At 37.9% G+C, this 16,362-nt stretch overlaps 1 protein-coding gene across 2 annotated transcripts; it reads left to right on the top strand.

The window, feature by feature from the left end:
- Window positions 1-2,064: 2,064 nt before the first annotated feature.
- Window positions 2,065-14,886, top strand: LOC135226998 (uncharacterized). Of its 2 annotated transcripts, XM_064266728.1 has the most exons (3): window positions 2,065-2,246; window positions 7,816-7,953; window positions 11,952-14,886. In XM_064266728.1, exon 3 carries the CDS (start codon window positions 11,963-11,965, stop codon window positions 12,713-12,715), a length of 753 nt encoding a protein of 250 aa, XP_064122798.1. In that variant the 5' UTR covers window positions 2,065-2,246; window positions 7,816-7,953; window positions 11,952-11,962; the 3' UTR covers window positions 12,716-14,886. The 2 variants fall into 2 exon arrangements, with proteins under 2 accessions (XP_064122798.1, XP_064122797.1); XM_064266727.1 differs by lacking the exon at window positions 7,816-7,953 and having other exon boundaries at window positions 2,071-2,246.
- Window positions 14,887-16,362: the final 1,476 nt, after the last annotated feature.

Genomic DNA, 16,362 nt, shown 5'->3' with positions numbered 1-16,362 from the left:
AAATATTATTTTTTATATTTTTATGGGGGCGCGTTCATAACCACGAAACATCGTAAGTCGAGACCGGCGTAACCCGAGGACTTACTGTATAGTGATTCGGCTGTTTGGGTGAGTGTTGAGTTACTTTAGCCAAAGAGTGGCTTATTATCTGTTTGACATTTTTTGTGATGATATCCAATATTCAACCTCTGTCTGTTAAACTTGTGTGTGTACTTACCGGGATGTGTTCTGTATCTTTGAAACAGACGATTCTGGTACTTGTGGAATGCAGAGGGACAAAGAATTCCCAGAGGGGTGTAGACTTTTTTGGTGACTAGATAATGTACTATTTCAGGGGTTTTGAGTTAGTCTGAAGACTGGATTACTTGAGTGATTGATTTATTTATTAATTGTTAATAAACGTTAATGTTATGACGCAACTCTCTCATTTTCATTACCTGTTAGAATGGAGGGAGAGAGAGAGAGAGAGGGATTGCCGGGAGAGAGAGAGAGAGAGGCTGTGTGTGTGTAATGTTGTGTGTGGTTTGCCTTCCGTTTCGTGTCACGCTTACCTTATGAATAATGGGGGGGAATCCCCCCATTAACATATATATATATTATTATATATAATAATATATATATATATATATATATATATATATATATATATATATATATATATATAGAATATATTATATATAATATATATGTATAATAATATATTATTAATAAATAATATATATATATATATTATATATAGTATATGCAAATAAAACAGTAATCATAGCAGTGATGGAATAACTACTAATGATCGCCATCATTCCCTGTGCAAATTTTAACTATTCAAGAACTCATTTGAAGAAAATACTTTAACTGAGACATATAAACGGATAAATTAAACAACGACAATAATAATAATAATAAAAGCCTTTACAATACTTACCATTATTCAAAGTCGGCTAGACCTGAATCCAGTGATTTCCCGTGTTGTTGAAGGTTGTGGGTGCAATGATGATTTATAAGCTTTTGCATTGAGCCAATATCTTGCAATACCTCCCTAGGAAGTTTATAGTCATGGCAGCACCTGCCATACCTCTTCAGCCCATACTTGATAGTTAATATTGAACTCAATGTATTAACACTCAGTTTCGGAACTTTACGGCTGAAAACACGCTCCACATCTGCATTTGAGTAAGGTAAGGTCAACAACATAGCCATTGCAAATTTGGCGAGGTCACAGAAGGGATCTTCTCCCGTTGCATCCTTGTAAGATAAGATTTCTGTCCAGAGTTCAAGGGATCTCCGAATTATTATGCTGCCACACTACGAAATGAAGGTTTTTCCACTGGAATTCAGTTTTGGTGAGAAGTTCATCACTGTCGATAGATATCCTTGCTAGATCCAATATTGGAGGATTTACTGGTTTCAGGCATTCATTTGCACTGAGATATGACATTGACTGCCTGGCAACCATTGTTGAAGTTTTGCTATACGAGTTCTACTGCTATACGAGTTCTCCTACGAATATCTTTTTCATCAGGAAAATTATTTTGTGACATTTCTTTCTTAAATCCGTAATCCAGGTATGGATTAGGATCTAAGAAGCTTTGTATATTACATACCCTTCTTTTATCTTCTTTCCTGGGATGACTACCTTTAAAATGACTGAATCAGTAAAATGAACAAGGTCATTCAACAGTTTAGTTGGATCTTGTCACTGTGCTTCAAATTCCTTATTCCCACGTTGAACTTCATCGAGGATATGCTTCAGTAATATTAAAAATACGTAGTTTTTCTTATCACAATACATCTCCTCTCACAAAACAAAAACAAAACAAAAAACCCTACGGATGTGTAAACTAAATCCTCGTCAGATAGCATTTGCCGCTTTGAAGGCCGATAGAGAAATGACGATTATTGTCAAACAAATATTATTGAGCAGAAACAAATAGTATTATTAAGCAGTGTAAGGGCAAATGATTGAAGACACCTAGGATTGAGTCAATATTATTGGTAGTGTAGGGGCCGGTTAAACCACATTGTGTTTACATTTAAAGGGACCACACAATACAAGAGAAGTGATTGGTGGACGGAGGTCCAGGGTAGAAAGCGCTGAATGCAGATTGGTCGGTTTTTCCAAAGAGGCCAAAACTCCTCCCCCAACTGCAGCGAGGAACGGAAGCTTCACCCGGGTTTCTTTAAATCCGCTGCCTGTGTTGATCCACGAGGTCTCTGTGCCGTTGTTGTTCTTGGGAAAAGGACTTAAGGTATGTTATGGGTTATTGGATTCATTGGTTTATGATGTCAAATTGTTCTGTACGACATGAGTGTTAATATGATAATTCATTGTAACTGTGACATTGCTCCGAAGATCTGTGGTGTAGCTTAATGTGGAATACCCAGTAGCCCTCGGTGGTTAGGTTATGACTGCATACCTAGCTGTAGCCAGGTACTACTACCTAGGTATTAGCCTACCTAGGTAGGTATGGGCATGATGACAATGAAAGGAATTCTTATCCAAGTTTGTTTTTTGACGGGGGAAGATCTTGTCGTTTATATAATAGGTAGTACCTAGGTACCTATATTATGGTAGGTTGCGCCTTTTGAAATTAAAGCTAAGCAGCCCCAGACGTGATTTAGATCTTAGGTAGGCATGGTCAGGGTGACCAGATTTTGAAATTGAAATACGGGACACTTAAATTGAAGAGGTAGTTGAACAATATACCTAGACACAACTTATGAGAAGTTATGCACGGAGTGACGAAGGCAAAGTCCTTCTCAGCCTTCTTTATGACTTTTCTTTTGTCTCAAAGTGCATTCGTCGTAGATTTTGTTACAAACAGCTGTTCATTACATGTGTCACAGCATTAGAATATTGCAATCAAGCATGTTTTGCAGCTTTGAAGGATCTATTAATAACAAAAGTGACTTGCCGTAATATATTGAATAAATTGCAAACAATAAAATACATATGATGAAAACCTTTCAATAATCCTTTTAAAATTATTTTCCTCATTGTTGTAATGTTATTTTTCATTTGTCATATTTTGCACTACTAGATCCTACTGCTCTCAAGAGATGGTGTTTGGTTTGAGCATATGTGATGAACTCCGAACGAACAGGACAGTGTGAAATTGCACTTTATTTGTAGTTCTGACTTTATCATCTCTAACACTGCACCGGTTCCTACACCCACCCCATCGTTGGCCCATCAGAGAGAACAGTCGCTCCACTTGATTGTTTGAAGGGGGGGATGCTCAGTACAAATTTCGCTTGTTTATTTTTTAATTTTTTTTATATATTGAAAATACGGGGCAAAAGGCATCCCGGGGAGGGTCGATACGGGACAAATGTCATAAATACGCGACAATTCCGTCAAATACGGGACGGGACGTCTGGTCACCCCAGGTATGGTTTATAGAAATTCGGTAGATCTAGGGTACTTATCAGCAGCGACCTAGACTATGGCAGTTGCGGTTTATCTATGTAATTTTACCTACTGAAGAATTTTAAGTAGGCTAATATTTATTCGGACGACTGTAATTAACCCCCCAGGGGCCAGTACTAAACACGGCAAAATACATTTTGGATGGCCCCCAATCCCTAGTGGATGTCGTATCCGCGGTTATGTTCCTTGCAGTCTGTACAGACTGCTTCTGTAGAAATACTACCAGAAATTCTTAAACTACCTAGCTAGTATACTAGCCTAGCTAATACAAAAATAGCATCTCAACTTAACAGGCACTTTTGGGGGTCTGGCCTTTCCCATAGGGGTAACATAGGGGAAGGTAGCTGCTAGCTACCTATCATCAAAAATGGTAGCATAGGGAAGGTACTCTAAAGGACCCCCGTACACTGAGCGATTGTATGAATGACTGTCTGTATTGTTCACAAAAACATTGTGTATGGGCTTGTCTGAATACAAAAGTGGGCGAAGCTTCGTGCCTGAACGATCTCGGTGGGAATCTGTCACGACCAGGTTGCTGGCTTGTGACTTAAGTCTGTCATACACAGATCGTCGTCCAATGTATGGGTTTGCCTGCCGATGTAACGCTATTGCGTACGTCTCTTCTAGAGATGATGCCATGTCTTCCAGAGAAAAAAATCTTTGTTCAGACTGAAATTGGTGTGGAGATTGTTCATACCGTATGAATAGTGTGTGTGTGTCTGTGGGTCGATAACGATAATTGTTCAGTGTATGGGGTCTTTATGGTAGCCGACAAGTAGGTAGTAGCCTATAACCTATGTAAGTTTGTTAAGTTGTGGCGTTATATTTTTAAAAGGATCGATTTCAGACCTCTTGTGTCAGCAACTTTTATCCTACATAATTTTAGAGACCGATGTCTAAAAACGCCTTGGCCTTCTTTGTAAGGAGTGTTATTACAGAGGCTCATGATAAATGCCTGGATGACTCCTTCAAGCTGCTCAGAGTCAGGGCTCATGAGGTAAGAGCAGTTGCTACTTCATTGGCTTTTCAAAGGAATATGTCTATGAAGGACATCCTTGATGCAACGTATTGGAGATACAATTCAGTCTTTGCATCTCATTACCTGAAGGATGTTAGGGTAACGTACGAGAAATGCTTCTCTCTTGGTCCGTATGTTTCGGCGGATACCGTGCTGGGACATGGAGCAAATACTGATCCTTAATTTTTAATTGTATTAATTTTATTAATTTAGTGTGTACGTTAAACTCTCCTGTTAGATATGTTCGTGGTTTTCTCCTGGCAGGGGCGCAAGATGTCGCACAGGCGGCCGTCGCCTTTGTCAGAAAGGAACTGGGTGTGTGTCTGACAGGTGAGGGTGTACAAACTTTTTTTTTTTTTATTATTTTATTATAATAACTGTTTAGTATTCGTCTTTGTCATGGTTTCGAGTTTTTGGTCGTTTGTTAGGAGTTTGGGGATAACTCCTTTCAATCTATAAGACTAACCCAGGTGTTAGGATCAGGTGATCGGGATCGGTGTTGTGCTCCTTGATTATGCTTTTAAGCAGGTGTGTTGTCATGTTAGTGGTTTAGCACTCATTGACAAATGCCTTCAGCCTCTGCCGAGTAAGTGGATAAGACCCCATTGACAGACCTACAAGAACTCTTAGCCATAGGTCACTATCTCGCTGAGGCTCTTGAGGCGAAGCAGACTCCTGGGCAGTAGCCACGAAGTCTTCCGCCTAATCAGCTAGGAACCAAGGTTTTTTGTTATTACCTACAACGTATGTTGTTTACCTGTCTATTTCAGTAGTAGCTGTCTCTTACCCACCACCAAGGGTGCCAATCAGCTAAGTATATATCTGACAGGGAAGTTGAATGTACAAAAATGATATTGTTATGATACAATAAAGTTTTGTACATACTTACCTGGCAGATATATACGATTAATGGCCCACCCAGCCTCCCCTCAGGAGACAGGTGGAAGAGAAAATCTGATTAGAAAACGGGAATGGTTCCTAGTCCTGCCACCCAGCGGCAGGGCGGTAGATCACCTGACCTACCTGTAAGTGTGTGCCGCGAAATTTGAATTTCTGTCGGGGACGACGGAGTCTATAGCTAAGTATATATATCTGCCAGGTAAGTATGTATAAAACTTTATTGTATCATAACAATATCATTTTTAAAAATTTGCAGAATAATAGTTATAAGCCTACTTGGCAAAAACTTTTGAATCACGCACCTTGAGGGATGCTGAGAGTTCACAGATCAAGCTGTTGTTTTGTTTGCAATCGTTACCCAGGCGCGCAAGCACGAATTTCTTTCTTCTCGCACTAAAAAGCATCAGCAACACATCTCAGAAATTATTTAGTCACTTTGACATAATTTTTGCACCATTTTATATTAGCCATTACATAGAGTTTTATATATGAAAATGTGCGCAATTTTATGAAGAATACAGCTAAAAATAACCCATGGTTGGAGCTTTTATCAGTTTTGAAATGTTTTCATATAAATAACGATGTGCCAAAATTTCAATCTTGGTCAAATTTGACTACCGAAATGGTCAAAAAACGCAATTGTAAGCTAAAACTCATATATTTTAGTAATATTCAATCATTTACCTTCATTTTACAACAAATTGGAAGTCTCTAGCACAATATTTTGATTTATGGTGAATTTATGAAAAAAACTTTTTCCTTACATCTGCACAGTAACCCCTGCGAAAAAATCAGAAATTTTTTCGTCCGATTGTCGTAATGTTTGCACCATTTTATATTAGCCGTTACATAAAGTTTTATGGTCAACTTTGACTCGACCGAAATGGTTGAAAACCGCAATTGCAAGCTAAAACAATTACATTATAGTAACACTCAATCATTTACCTTCATTTTGCAACCAATTGGAAGTCTCTAGCACAATATTTCGATTTATGGTGAATTTTAGAAAAAAAAACTTTTTCCTTCGTCCGCTTGGTAACTGCCGAAAAAATCATAAATTTTTTCGTCCAAGGGCCAAAATAACCTTCAGTCCACTTTGACTCAACCGAAATGGTCGAAAAACACAATTGTAAGCTAAAACTCTTACGTTCTAGTAATATTCAATCATTTACCTTTATTTTGATTTATGGCGAATTCATGAAAAAACTTTCCCTTACGGTCTGCCCGGTAACTCTTCCGAAAAAATCAGAATTTTTTTTGTCTGATTGCCGTAATATTTTCACCGTTTTATATTAGCCGCAACATAAAGTTTTATATATGAAAATGTGTGCAATTTCCTGTAGAATACAACAAAAAACAACCCATGGTTGTAGCTTTTATCAGTTTTGAAATATTTTCATATAAATAACGATAAGTGCGAAAATTTCAACCTTCGGTCAACTTTGACTCGATGGAAATGGTAAAAAACGCTATTGTAAGCTAAAACTATTACATTCTAGTATTATTCAATCATTTACCTTCATTTTGCAACAAATTGGAAGTCTCTAACACACTATTTCGATTTATGGTGAATTTATGAAAAAAACTTTTTCCTTGCGTCAGCACGATAACTCATCCGAAAAAATCAAATTTTTTCGTCAGATTGTCATAATGTTTGCACCATTTTATATTAGCCGTTACATAACGTTTTATATATTAAAATGTGCACAATTTCATGTAGAATACAACTAAAAACAACCCATGGTTGTAGCTTTTATCAGTTTTGAAATATTTTCATATAAATAACGATAAATAGAAAAAATTCTACCTTCAGTCAATTTTAACTCGACCGAAATGGTCGAAAACTGCAATTGTAAGCTACAACTTTTACAGTCTAGTAATATTCAATCAATTACCTTCATTTTGCAACAAACAGGAAGTCTCTAGTACAATATTTCGATTTATGGTGAATTTTTGAAAACTACGTTTTTTACGTCCGCGCGTTACGAATTCATGCATCATATTTTGATAATATTTTCTCTGTGTTGCTTTGATAGTTTTACAATTTGTTATATACCAAAATCATCGCAATTTAGTGTACAATACATTGAAAAAATAATTAACTCATTAGCTTTAACCGTTTTGCTCACAGCGCGATTTGTATACAATTATATATGATTTTGTTTTTGCGCTGTCATATATTCCAATATTTATATATGATGATATTTTTTTTCATTTCTGATGGTTGCATACAAAACTTCAGGCAATGACAAAAAAAGGAGCTAAAAATGAACTCTTAATCTTGAAAATTAAGCGTGCTGTGATTAAAGAAAAAAAAACATTTTTCCGCTTCGGCGTTCACTCGCGAACGCTGCGGGCATACGGGAGACACTTTCGGAAATACCGGCTCGGCATTTAAGGGTTAAATATTATTTAAAACGCACCAAGACAGTCCGAGGCCCATCTTGTAATCTCTAAGATTTAATTACAGAGGCGCACATGCATCTGCAAGAGAGAGAAACAACCATGGCGAGAGTAAAGGCACATGAAGTGAGAGCAGTGGCGACTTCTCTAGCATATAAAAAGAACCCGCCTCTAGAGGCGATACTCCAGGCTACATACTGAGGGTGTAAGTCAGTGCTTGCGTCATTTTACCTCAGTGATGTGCAGACGACTTTTGAAAATTGCAGTACCTTAGGTCCCTTTATAGTGACTGGCACAGTGTTGGGGGAGGGAACGTAGGAAGTCATTCCTTCCTTACTTTTATTATTGTGGTGATTTGGTTCTTGTGGTTGCCTGAGAGAACGGAGGCTATTAGAGTTCTCCTCAGTCAAATTAGGGTAAAGATGAAGTATGTTTTAAGGTTAGTTTTTAATCGTCTAGGGTTAGGTGATCCCTTGTTATTTCTTTGTTGTGGTACTGCACCCAGAGAAGGGGCATTATGGATGTCGGTCGCATAGACGTCACGCCCTAGTCGACATGCACTCCTGTAAGCAACCAGCGACCAGGTCTATACACCCCGCTGTTGCTTTAAGGTTAGCGGATTACAGAGGCAGTAATCGCTAAATCGGCTACCTTAGCAGGTAAGGAACTATTTAATTCTTCTTGTTCAGTAGTTAGCTGTCACTGACCCACCACCTCTTCTTCTTCTTCTTCTTCCTAGCTTAAACCCATTTTTATATTGGGTCGCCATTGCGAATGAGTTGTCTCCATCGATTTCTGTCCTGTGCCTCGTTCTCATTTATACCTTTCAATTCCATATCTTCCCCTACACAATCACGCCATCTCTTGGTCTTCCCTTCTTCCTTATACCCTGCACTTCCATTTCCATCATATGTCTTCCAACATGACGTTCCTCCCTTCGTAACAGGTGTCCATACCATCGAAGCCTTCCTTCCTGTATTTTCTTCGATACTTCAGCTACCTTTGTCGATCCTCTTATATACTCAATTCTAATCCTATCTTCCCTTGTTACTCCCGACATCCATCTCAACATTCTCATTTCTGCTACATCCATCATCTTCTCTGTTTTCCTCATACTTGCTGTTTCTGTTCGATATAACATTGCTGGTCTGACCACCGTCCTATGGAACTTTCCTTTCAATTTCAGAGGGACCTTCTTGTCACAGAGGACCCTTGATGCAGCCCTCCAGTTATTCCATCCTGCCTGAATTCGGTGTCTCACCTCTTGGTCCATGCTTCCACTATCCTCTAATACGGACCCTAAGTATTTGAACTTCTGTACTTTATTTCTTCCCCACCCAATCTTATGCTACTTCCACCGTCCTCAGTAATACTGGAACACATATATTCGGTTTTTTATCTGCTTATTCTCATTCCTCTCTCCTCAAGTGCTGCTCTCCACCTCTCCAACCTCCCCTCTGAACACAACACAATGTCATCCGCATATAATATGCACCATGGCACTGCTTCTCTTACATCCCTGGTCATTACATCCATCACGATGTTGAAGGTGAATGGGCTAAGTGCTGACCCCTGGTGTAATCCAACTCCTATCTCAAATCCATCCGTCTCTCCAACACTACTCCTCACTCTAGTATACACATTCCTGTACATCTCCTGAATAATTCTAACATACTTTTCCGGCACCATCTCCCTCAAACATCTCCATATTTCTTGCCTGTCACTCTGTCATAGGCCTTTTCAAGGTCTATGAATACCAGATGCAGGTCTCGTTGTTTTTCTCTGAATTTCTCCATTAGCTGGCTTATGCAAAATATTCCATCCGTTGTGCCGCTTCCCTTCATAAATCCTAACTGTTCCTTCCCTATTCTAACTTCCTCTCTCAGCCTGCTATTTATTATTCTTTCCAAAATCTTCAATGTGTGAGACATTAGTTTTATACCTCTATAATTACTGCATTCCTGGACATCGCCTTTACCTTTAAATATAGGTATCAATATGCTTTCCCGCCATTCTTCTGGTATCTTTTCCTGTTCGAATATTTTTACCATCAGATCATACAAGATGTCTACCCCTTCCTCTCCTAAGGCTTTCCAAACTTCGACTGGGATTAAGTCAGGCCCTGTTGCCTTCCCATTCCTCATTCTTTTTAAGGCTTGCATCACTTCATCCCTAGATATCCCCATTACCATTCCCATGTTTACTTGTCCATCCTCTCTTACAAGTCTTTCATTTTCTTCATTTAGCAGTTGTTCGAAATACTCTTTCCATCTTTTCAGGATGTCTTCTTCCTTTTTTATGACCGTACCATTCCTATCTTTCATTTGCTTAATGTGGGTGATGTCCTTTGTTCTTTTATTTCTTACTTTTGACAGTTTGAGTATCTTAGTCAACCCTTCCTTGGTTTCCAGTTCATTATAAACCTCTTCATATGCCCTTGCCTTAGCTTGAGCTACCACCCTTTTTACTTCTTTGTTTCTTCCTCTTAATCTGTCTCTGTCCTCCTCCAGCTGTGACTCTTCAAATCTCTTCTTTGCCTCCCTTTTACCCTTCACCACTTCCCCCACCTCTTCTCCCCACCACCAGCTCTCCTTCTCCTCCCATACTATCCCAGATGTTTCCCCTAGTATCTCCTTTCCATGTCTTTTAATCACTGATGCATTATGCTTCCACCATTCTCCCACATCTTCAATTCCCAGATCCACTTCTCCCAGCACTCTTCTCTTGAACTCTCTCTTCTTATCATTATCCCTCTCTAACAATTTATACCACTATTTTCTTTACCCCATTCGTTTTCGTTTTCTTTTCTCTTTTCATCTTTAAATCCATACAAAGGAACCATGTTGGGGGGCCACGTGGTCACCTGGGATAACTTTACAATTCCTAACTTCCACCAGCCTTGATCTATTGTAAAGGAGGTAATCTATTTGTGTACATCTACCGCCACTCCTGTATGTTATCAAGTGCTCCCTCTTCTTTTTGAAGAATGTGTTCACTATTGCCATATCAAAGGACACGGCAAAGTCTACTATACTCTCTCCTACTGACCCACCCCCTGAAGGTGCCAATCAGCTATATGTAACTACCAGGTGAGTCGTATACGTAAAAAGGACATTATGATAAAATAATGTTTTACGTATACTTAACGAAAGCCCACCCACCTCCCCTCTGTGGACAGGTAAGCATAAAATATCTGAGCTTAGCTAGAATAGTTCCTAGTACCCCTGTAGGGGGCAGGGGGAAGGGATCACCTGACCTATCAACTAGCGCTACTGCGAGTTTTGAAATTCTGCTGTGACGTCAGAGACTATAGCTATGTGTAACTACCAGGTAAGTATAAGTAAAACATTATTTTATCATAAAAATGTCATTTTTGTAATTTAGAAGTCATCCTCTACTACAGATATGAGATAAGTTCATGAAAATTTACCATGATTTTTTACTTTATCTAAAGGTCGTCTTATACACAGAAATATACGGTATCTGGTTTTCTGTTGGTTTTTAATCCCAGTTTACAGCTGGTGGGCAGTCAGTTAGGGGGTTCACAGTAGGGAGGGATGGGGTACTGAATTGAATGACACCTGTAATGGGATGTGATCGTAGCCTGTTGCAAGATCGTAGTGAATATTGCAGGACAGAATCTTGAAGTTGTGGAGATGTGATGCAGTGGTCCAGCCATGTGGTTGTAATTGTGTCCACTCTATTTTGTACATATGAATAGGAGGGGGGGGGAGCATTACATCACTAATATGGAGAGCATGATTTTGACAGAAGCGAGTGAGTTCATTATAAAATTGTTTTGTGGGATGAGAATTAAGGTCATCGATTATACAAATATGATTAGCAGGAGGAATATTACCCACTCACCCTCTATCACAGTCAGTCGGTTGGGAATATTCCTCTCACCCTCTCTCCACCTGTTTAGGAACCTTGCTACAAAAGTTTCAACCAGTTTCCAGTTCATGCTGAAAGATACTTTTATATAAAAGGCTCCAGTGAGTATACATAGGCAAAATACAAATTGTTATTCAAAATTTATTTTTGACAGGTCATGAAGTGTTTGGTTTGAAGTATGGATTGATTTAAACTATACTGGACAATAAAAGAAAGGGATATTTACTGGTTCCATTCAGCACATGGGGACAAAAATATTGAATAGTATTCCTTGATTGGTTGTACCTTTAACTATTTATCTGTTTACAGGTTGGTTGAAAATGGCTAGCAATGAACCAGAGAAGGAACATAGCCTCTGTATCCTAATGGCTCGTTTAAAGATGGAGAACCCCAACCTAGGAAGGAAAGAGATGCATTCAGCTGTGGTTGCAGAAGGACCAGAATGGGAAAAATTAACAGTTGAAGAGATAAGCAACATGTGGAGAAGGATGAAAAGAAGGAATGCCAAGATTAAGGAGAATATTGCTACAGCAGGGAACCAGAATGCAGAGTGTAATGGTCATACCAGTAGTAAAAATCCTTCATTGCAAGAGTCAGGTGCTTGTGGAAAGCAAGGAACCACCCAAAAATTAGGCCAAGGTAATTCTAAGATGGGCATGAAAACAGCACAGGAAAGGCAACAAGACCTACAAGATCATAAAGCAATAGATATGACTGAAGTCTCAGAAGCTTTGGGAGGTGTGAAAGTTCTTAAAGCAGATGCCAATAAAAGTCCTGCGTTGGTAAAGCAATTAAAACGTCTTGAAGAATATCCAGGTGTCAATTATGTAGTGTTCACTCCTCCAGATGAATATCAAGACTGTGCAGTTAAGCTGACAGATGCCGTGGGTGAGGTTTTCTTTTATGTGATGTGGAACCGTGTGGTAAGAGCTCCCTACGGAAGCAAAACAATTAAGAGAGAATTGTGGATGATTTATCAGCAACTGGAGGGGATCATGTTACCAAAATATAGAAAAATGTTAAGAAATCAGTTGCAGGAGGAGTTTGGCATTGATCCATTTGAAGGAAAGTAAACTCTGATAATTAAAATTCCAAATTAATGTTACTGTTGACATATTTTTTCTAAGTAATTTTAAAGCTGTACTGTTGGCTATTTTCACCATGGAACAGTTCTTTTGTACTCCATTGTAAGTACAAAAGTCATAAAAGTGATTTATTTTAGTTTCGGATTACTTTTTAAATCTACAATGGAGTATTTGCAAGATCATTTTTCTTGGATAAAAGTTGTTGCCATATTAGCATCCTTTCAGAGTAATTTGGGTTTTTTTTTTAATACTTGAGATGAAGTGAATGTAAAATAATTATCATTTCCTCCAAAGCAATGACATAAAGGGTCTGAAATTTCACTGCTGGGATATTTCATGTGCTTCCTCTTTCGCAGATCTCTCTTCATTGCCAATCTCGATTCATAATTCTCATCCAAGTAAGTTTGGGTCTCCCAGCTCTTTTGGAATCCACAGGAACCCAGTTGACAGTATCATTTACACTACTCCTCTTCTTTCAGTAAATTGTTACTCATGAAAACCTAAATTGAACATCATTATTTCGTAAATTTGAGAGATTTTTTTCATTGACACTTTCCCTGCGTTATTTCATCGTTATTTTTATTTTTCTTGGATCTGTTTCATTTCCCATCTTGTTATATGACATTTAAGAGCAACTTCTTCCATGTCAAGCCATTTTTTCATCACGGAATCCTCAGTAAGACATCAGCATAGGTGTCATAAAAATCCCCTTTAGCACCCAGTACTTACTAACTTGACAAGGCTCCAGCAAAACTGTATCTGCTTCATATGTGGATAATTTAAATTAGCTTTACAATTTTATAAGATACATAATGATGCAAGACCACCCAAAATATAGACAGGATGCTTTCAAATGTCTTCTTGTGATCAAAAGCCATCAGAAGAAGCTTTTCAAGTTCCATTCACTGCCACACTGTCATAATGCAAACATTTTGTGTGTGCATCTCTTGCTTTTTTACAAAACTGGTTGGTCATCCCAAACCAGTTGATCAATTTCTATGTCTTGTCTATTATGAATGAGCAAACTAAAATTTCATCACAACTGATATATTTAAAATTCTGAGTTCAGGGAGAAATTGATTTCAAATAATATAGTACATATTGAGAGATACTGCCTTTTACACCAGTAAAGAGCATAATGTATACATGAAAAATACAATACAAATTTTGTCCTTTTGATGATATCAGTATCAACCTTTGAAACTTGAAAAAACCCCAAATAGGAGAACAAATATACTATTCAGAAGCCCGGACAGTTTTGGAGTCTCATGCTCCCTCTTCAGTGTGGAGATAAATTAACCAGGAGTTGGGTTTTAAGAATTCCACACTCAAGAGGGAGCGTGACACTTCAAAACTGTGTGCACTTCTGAATTTATTTATTCTTCAATTTGTGGGTTTTTCAAGTTTGACTTGTTACGGGCAGTCCCCAGTTATTGGCAGGGATTCTATTCCTTATGGCATGACGATAACCGAAAATCAATGACAACAACGCCGATCTCTGGTTATCAGCATTGCTGTTAAGTGGAGATTAGCGCATGTCAGCGCCGAAAATACAGTTATCATCACTTGACAAGCACCGTAAAACCTGATTGCCTATAACTGGGGACTGTCTGTACGTATATTATTCTAAAACAGAGTGAAGTGGAGAGTGGACAAAACCATGAATAGGGCTAGTCAAGACAAGTCATATTGTTGTTGTAATGATACCATTCTCGATACTGTATATAATAGGTTTTCACATGCTACAAGAGAACAACACTGATGTATACTTTGAATGAAAATGTTTGGCATAGAACCTATTGAGAAGCAAAGCCTGTGTGATCTGATGGCAGAGCTGGAAATGAAAATGTTTGGCATAGAACCTATAAAAAACAAAGCCCTTGTGACCTGATGGCACAGCTAAAAATAAAATAATGACTGTGCCAATCATCTAACAGTTGATAGTATGGTATTTTACTATGCTCTGTTAAATAGGTACACTGGCTTTGGAAATTAAAGCATTACATGCTAGGCTCTGGAATGGTGTTTGCCCAAATGTACAAATGTTGCAGAATCATTTACAGGAGTTTAGTCTTGATCCATTCCAGGGATTGTCACATAAATTGTAGTAATTGTTGAAAACCAAAATAAATTTTTTTAAGCTGCTCAAGCACAAATTACATAGTGTTTTCTTTATTTCTGATACGTGTTTGCCCTTAAGATTAAATGTTACCAACTCATTGTCACATATGTTCCTCCACATCTATGCCAATTGAAAGATCTAATTTTACTGTATAAATTAGTTATAGATAATATATGATTTAAGTAAATGTGCGTGTATGTAGTGAGCAAGAGGGGGAGGAACCCTATGCTACACCTTGTAGAAGCCTATGATTCATTGACTGCTTTAGAGTTGTGATGTCTTCTTTGCTGCCTTGTGGTCCAGGAACTCAACTTCTTGTGAAGTTTTTATCTTCATATGTTGGAGATGTGAGAGCAAGAGTTCAGTGTTTATGTATGTTTTCATGTTAAAATTTTTCAGTTATACAGTGGTCCCCCCATATTGGCGGGGAATGCGTACCAGACTCCCCCGCAAAGTTGGAACCCCTATAAAAATGCTTAAAACCTATTTTGTTAGTTAAAAATCCAGAAAAGCCCACTAAAAACGTTCATGCCTGGTTTTTGTGATAGTTTTATCACAAAAAGTGCATTTTTCTATTAAATTGATTAAAAAAAACAGGAATTTGTGGATATTTCTCAGAGAAATACTGCGAATAGGCAAATTTTCTGCAAATAATGGGGGGAAATGTTCCAGAGAGGAATCTGCGAATTCGAAGAACGCAAATATGGGATCCACTGTACATGATTGTTATTCTTCATATACTAAGATTCGCTTAAGTCTGATAAAAATATTTTGTAATAACTGGGAAATCCAGTACGTAAGTATGATAGGGTTATTGGACAGTAGACAGGCTTTCGTGTTTGAACAAACGGACTCTTGTTGACAAATGCTTTCTGGCTAGTGAACAAACACATGCTTACATATAACCAACTCTTTCCTCATTGTGCATTATGTTATAGGAATACATAATACACATTACTGTGGGCTCTCTCTCTACTCTTTGGTAGTTCTGTATGTACTTTATAAAAATCATTAACCCTCTTGCGTACAGGCCGAAAATATAAGGGCCTAAGATACATGACTTTTCTCCCAGGCCAAAAAGAACACGCACATGGAAAAGTTTTTTTGTAAAATTTGGTAAGAACTATAACTGATATACCCTTCAGGTTAGTGTTATTATGTCAGCAAATGATTTATTTGTTTCCTAAAGCAATGGGAACATCTTTAAGGGGCTTAGAAATAATAAAAACTGATGAATGTGAAATTTTACAGAAAAATCTTAGATATTTTTTGGAAATAATCATGAAAAATATAATAATTAGGTTTGGGGAGTTTGTTTTATAACTAATTTGCGAAGAAATGTTTGATCTTTCCTGTGGAAGCAATAATTTTGCTACAAATGTGTTTGCTAATGAGCTGTAATTTATTAAAAAATGCAAATTTGTTCTGACAGTAATACAAACCCTCAGTCCTTTACATAAGGAATTACAGCACCAGCTGGACCGGTCATATGATTTCAAACAAGGTAGTTCGG

Source organism: Macrobrachium nipponense, chromosome 15, assembly GCF_015104395.2.
Source record: "Macrobrachium nipponense isolate FS-2020 chromosome 15, ASM1510439v2, whole genome shotgun sequence".
Classification (NCBI taxonomy): Eukaryota; Metazoa; Arthropoda; class Malacostraca; order Decapoda; family Palaemonidae; genus Macrobrachium; species Macrobrachium nipponense.
Note: the sequence above shows the minus strand (reverse complement) of the source record. Positions and strands in the feature narration are given on the sequence as shown.

What these genes read in the sequence shown, in the direction of transcription:
- LOC135226998 (XM_064266728.1), top strand. Translation starts at nt 11,963, where the DNA reads ATGGCTAGCAATGAACCAGAGAAGGAACATAGCCTCTGTATCCTAATG.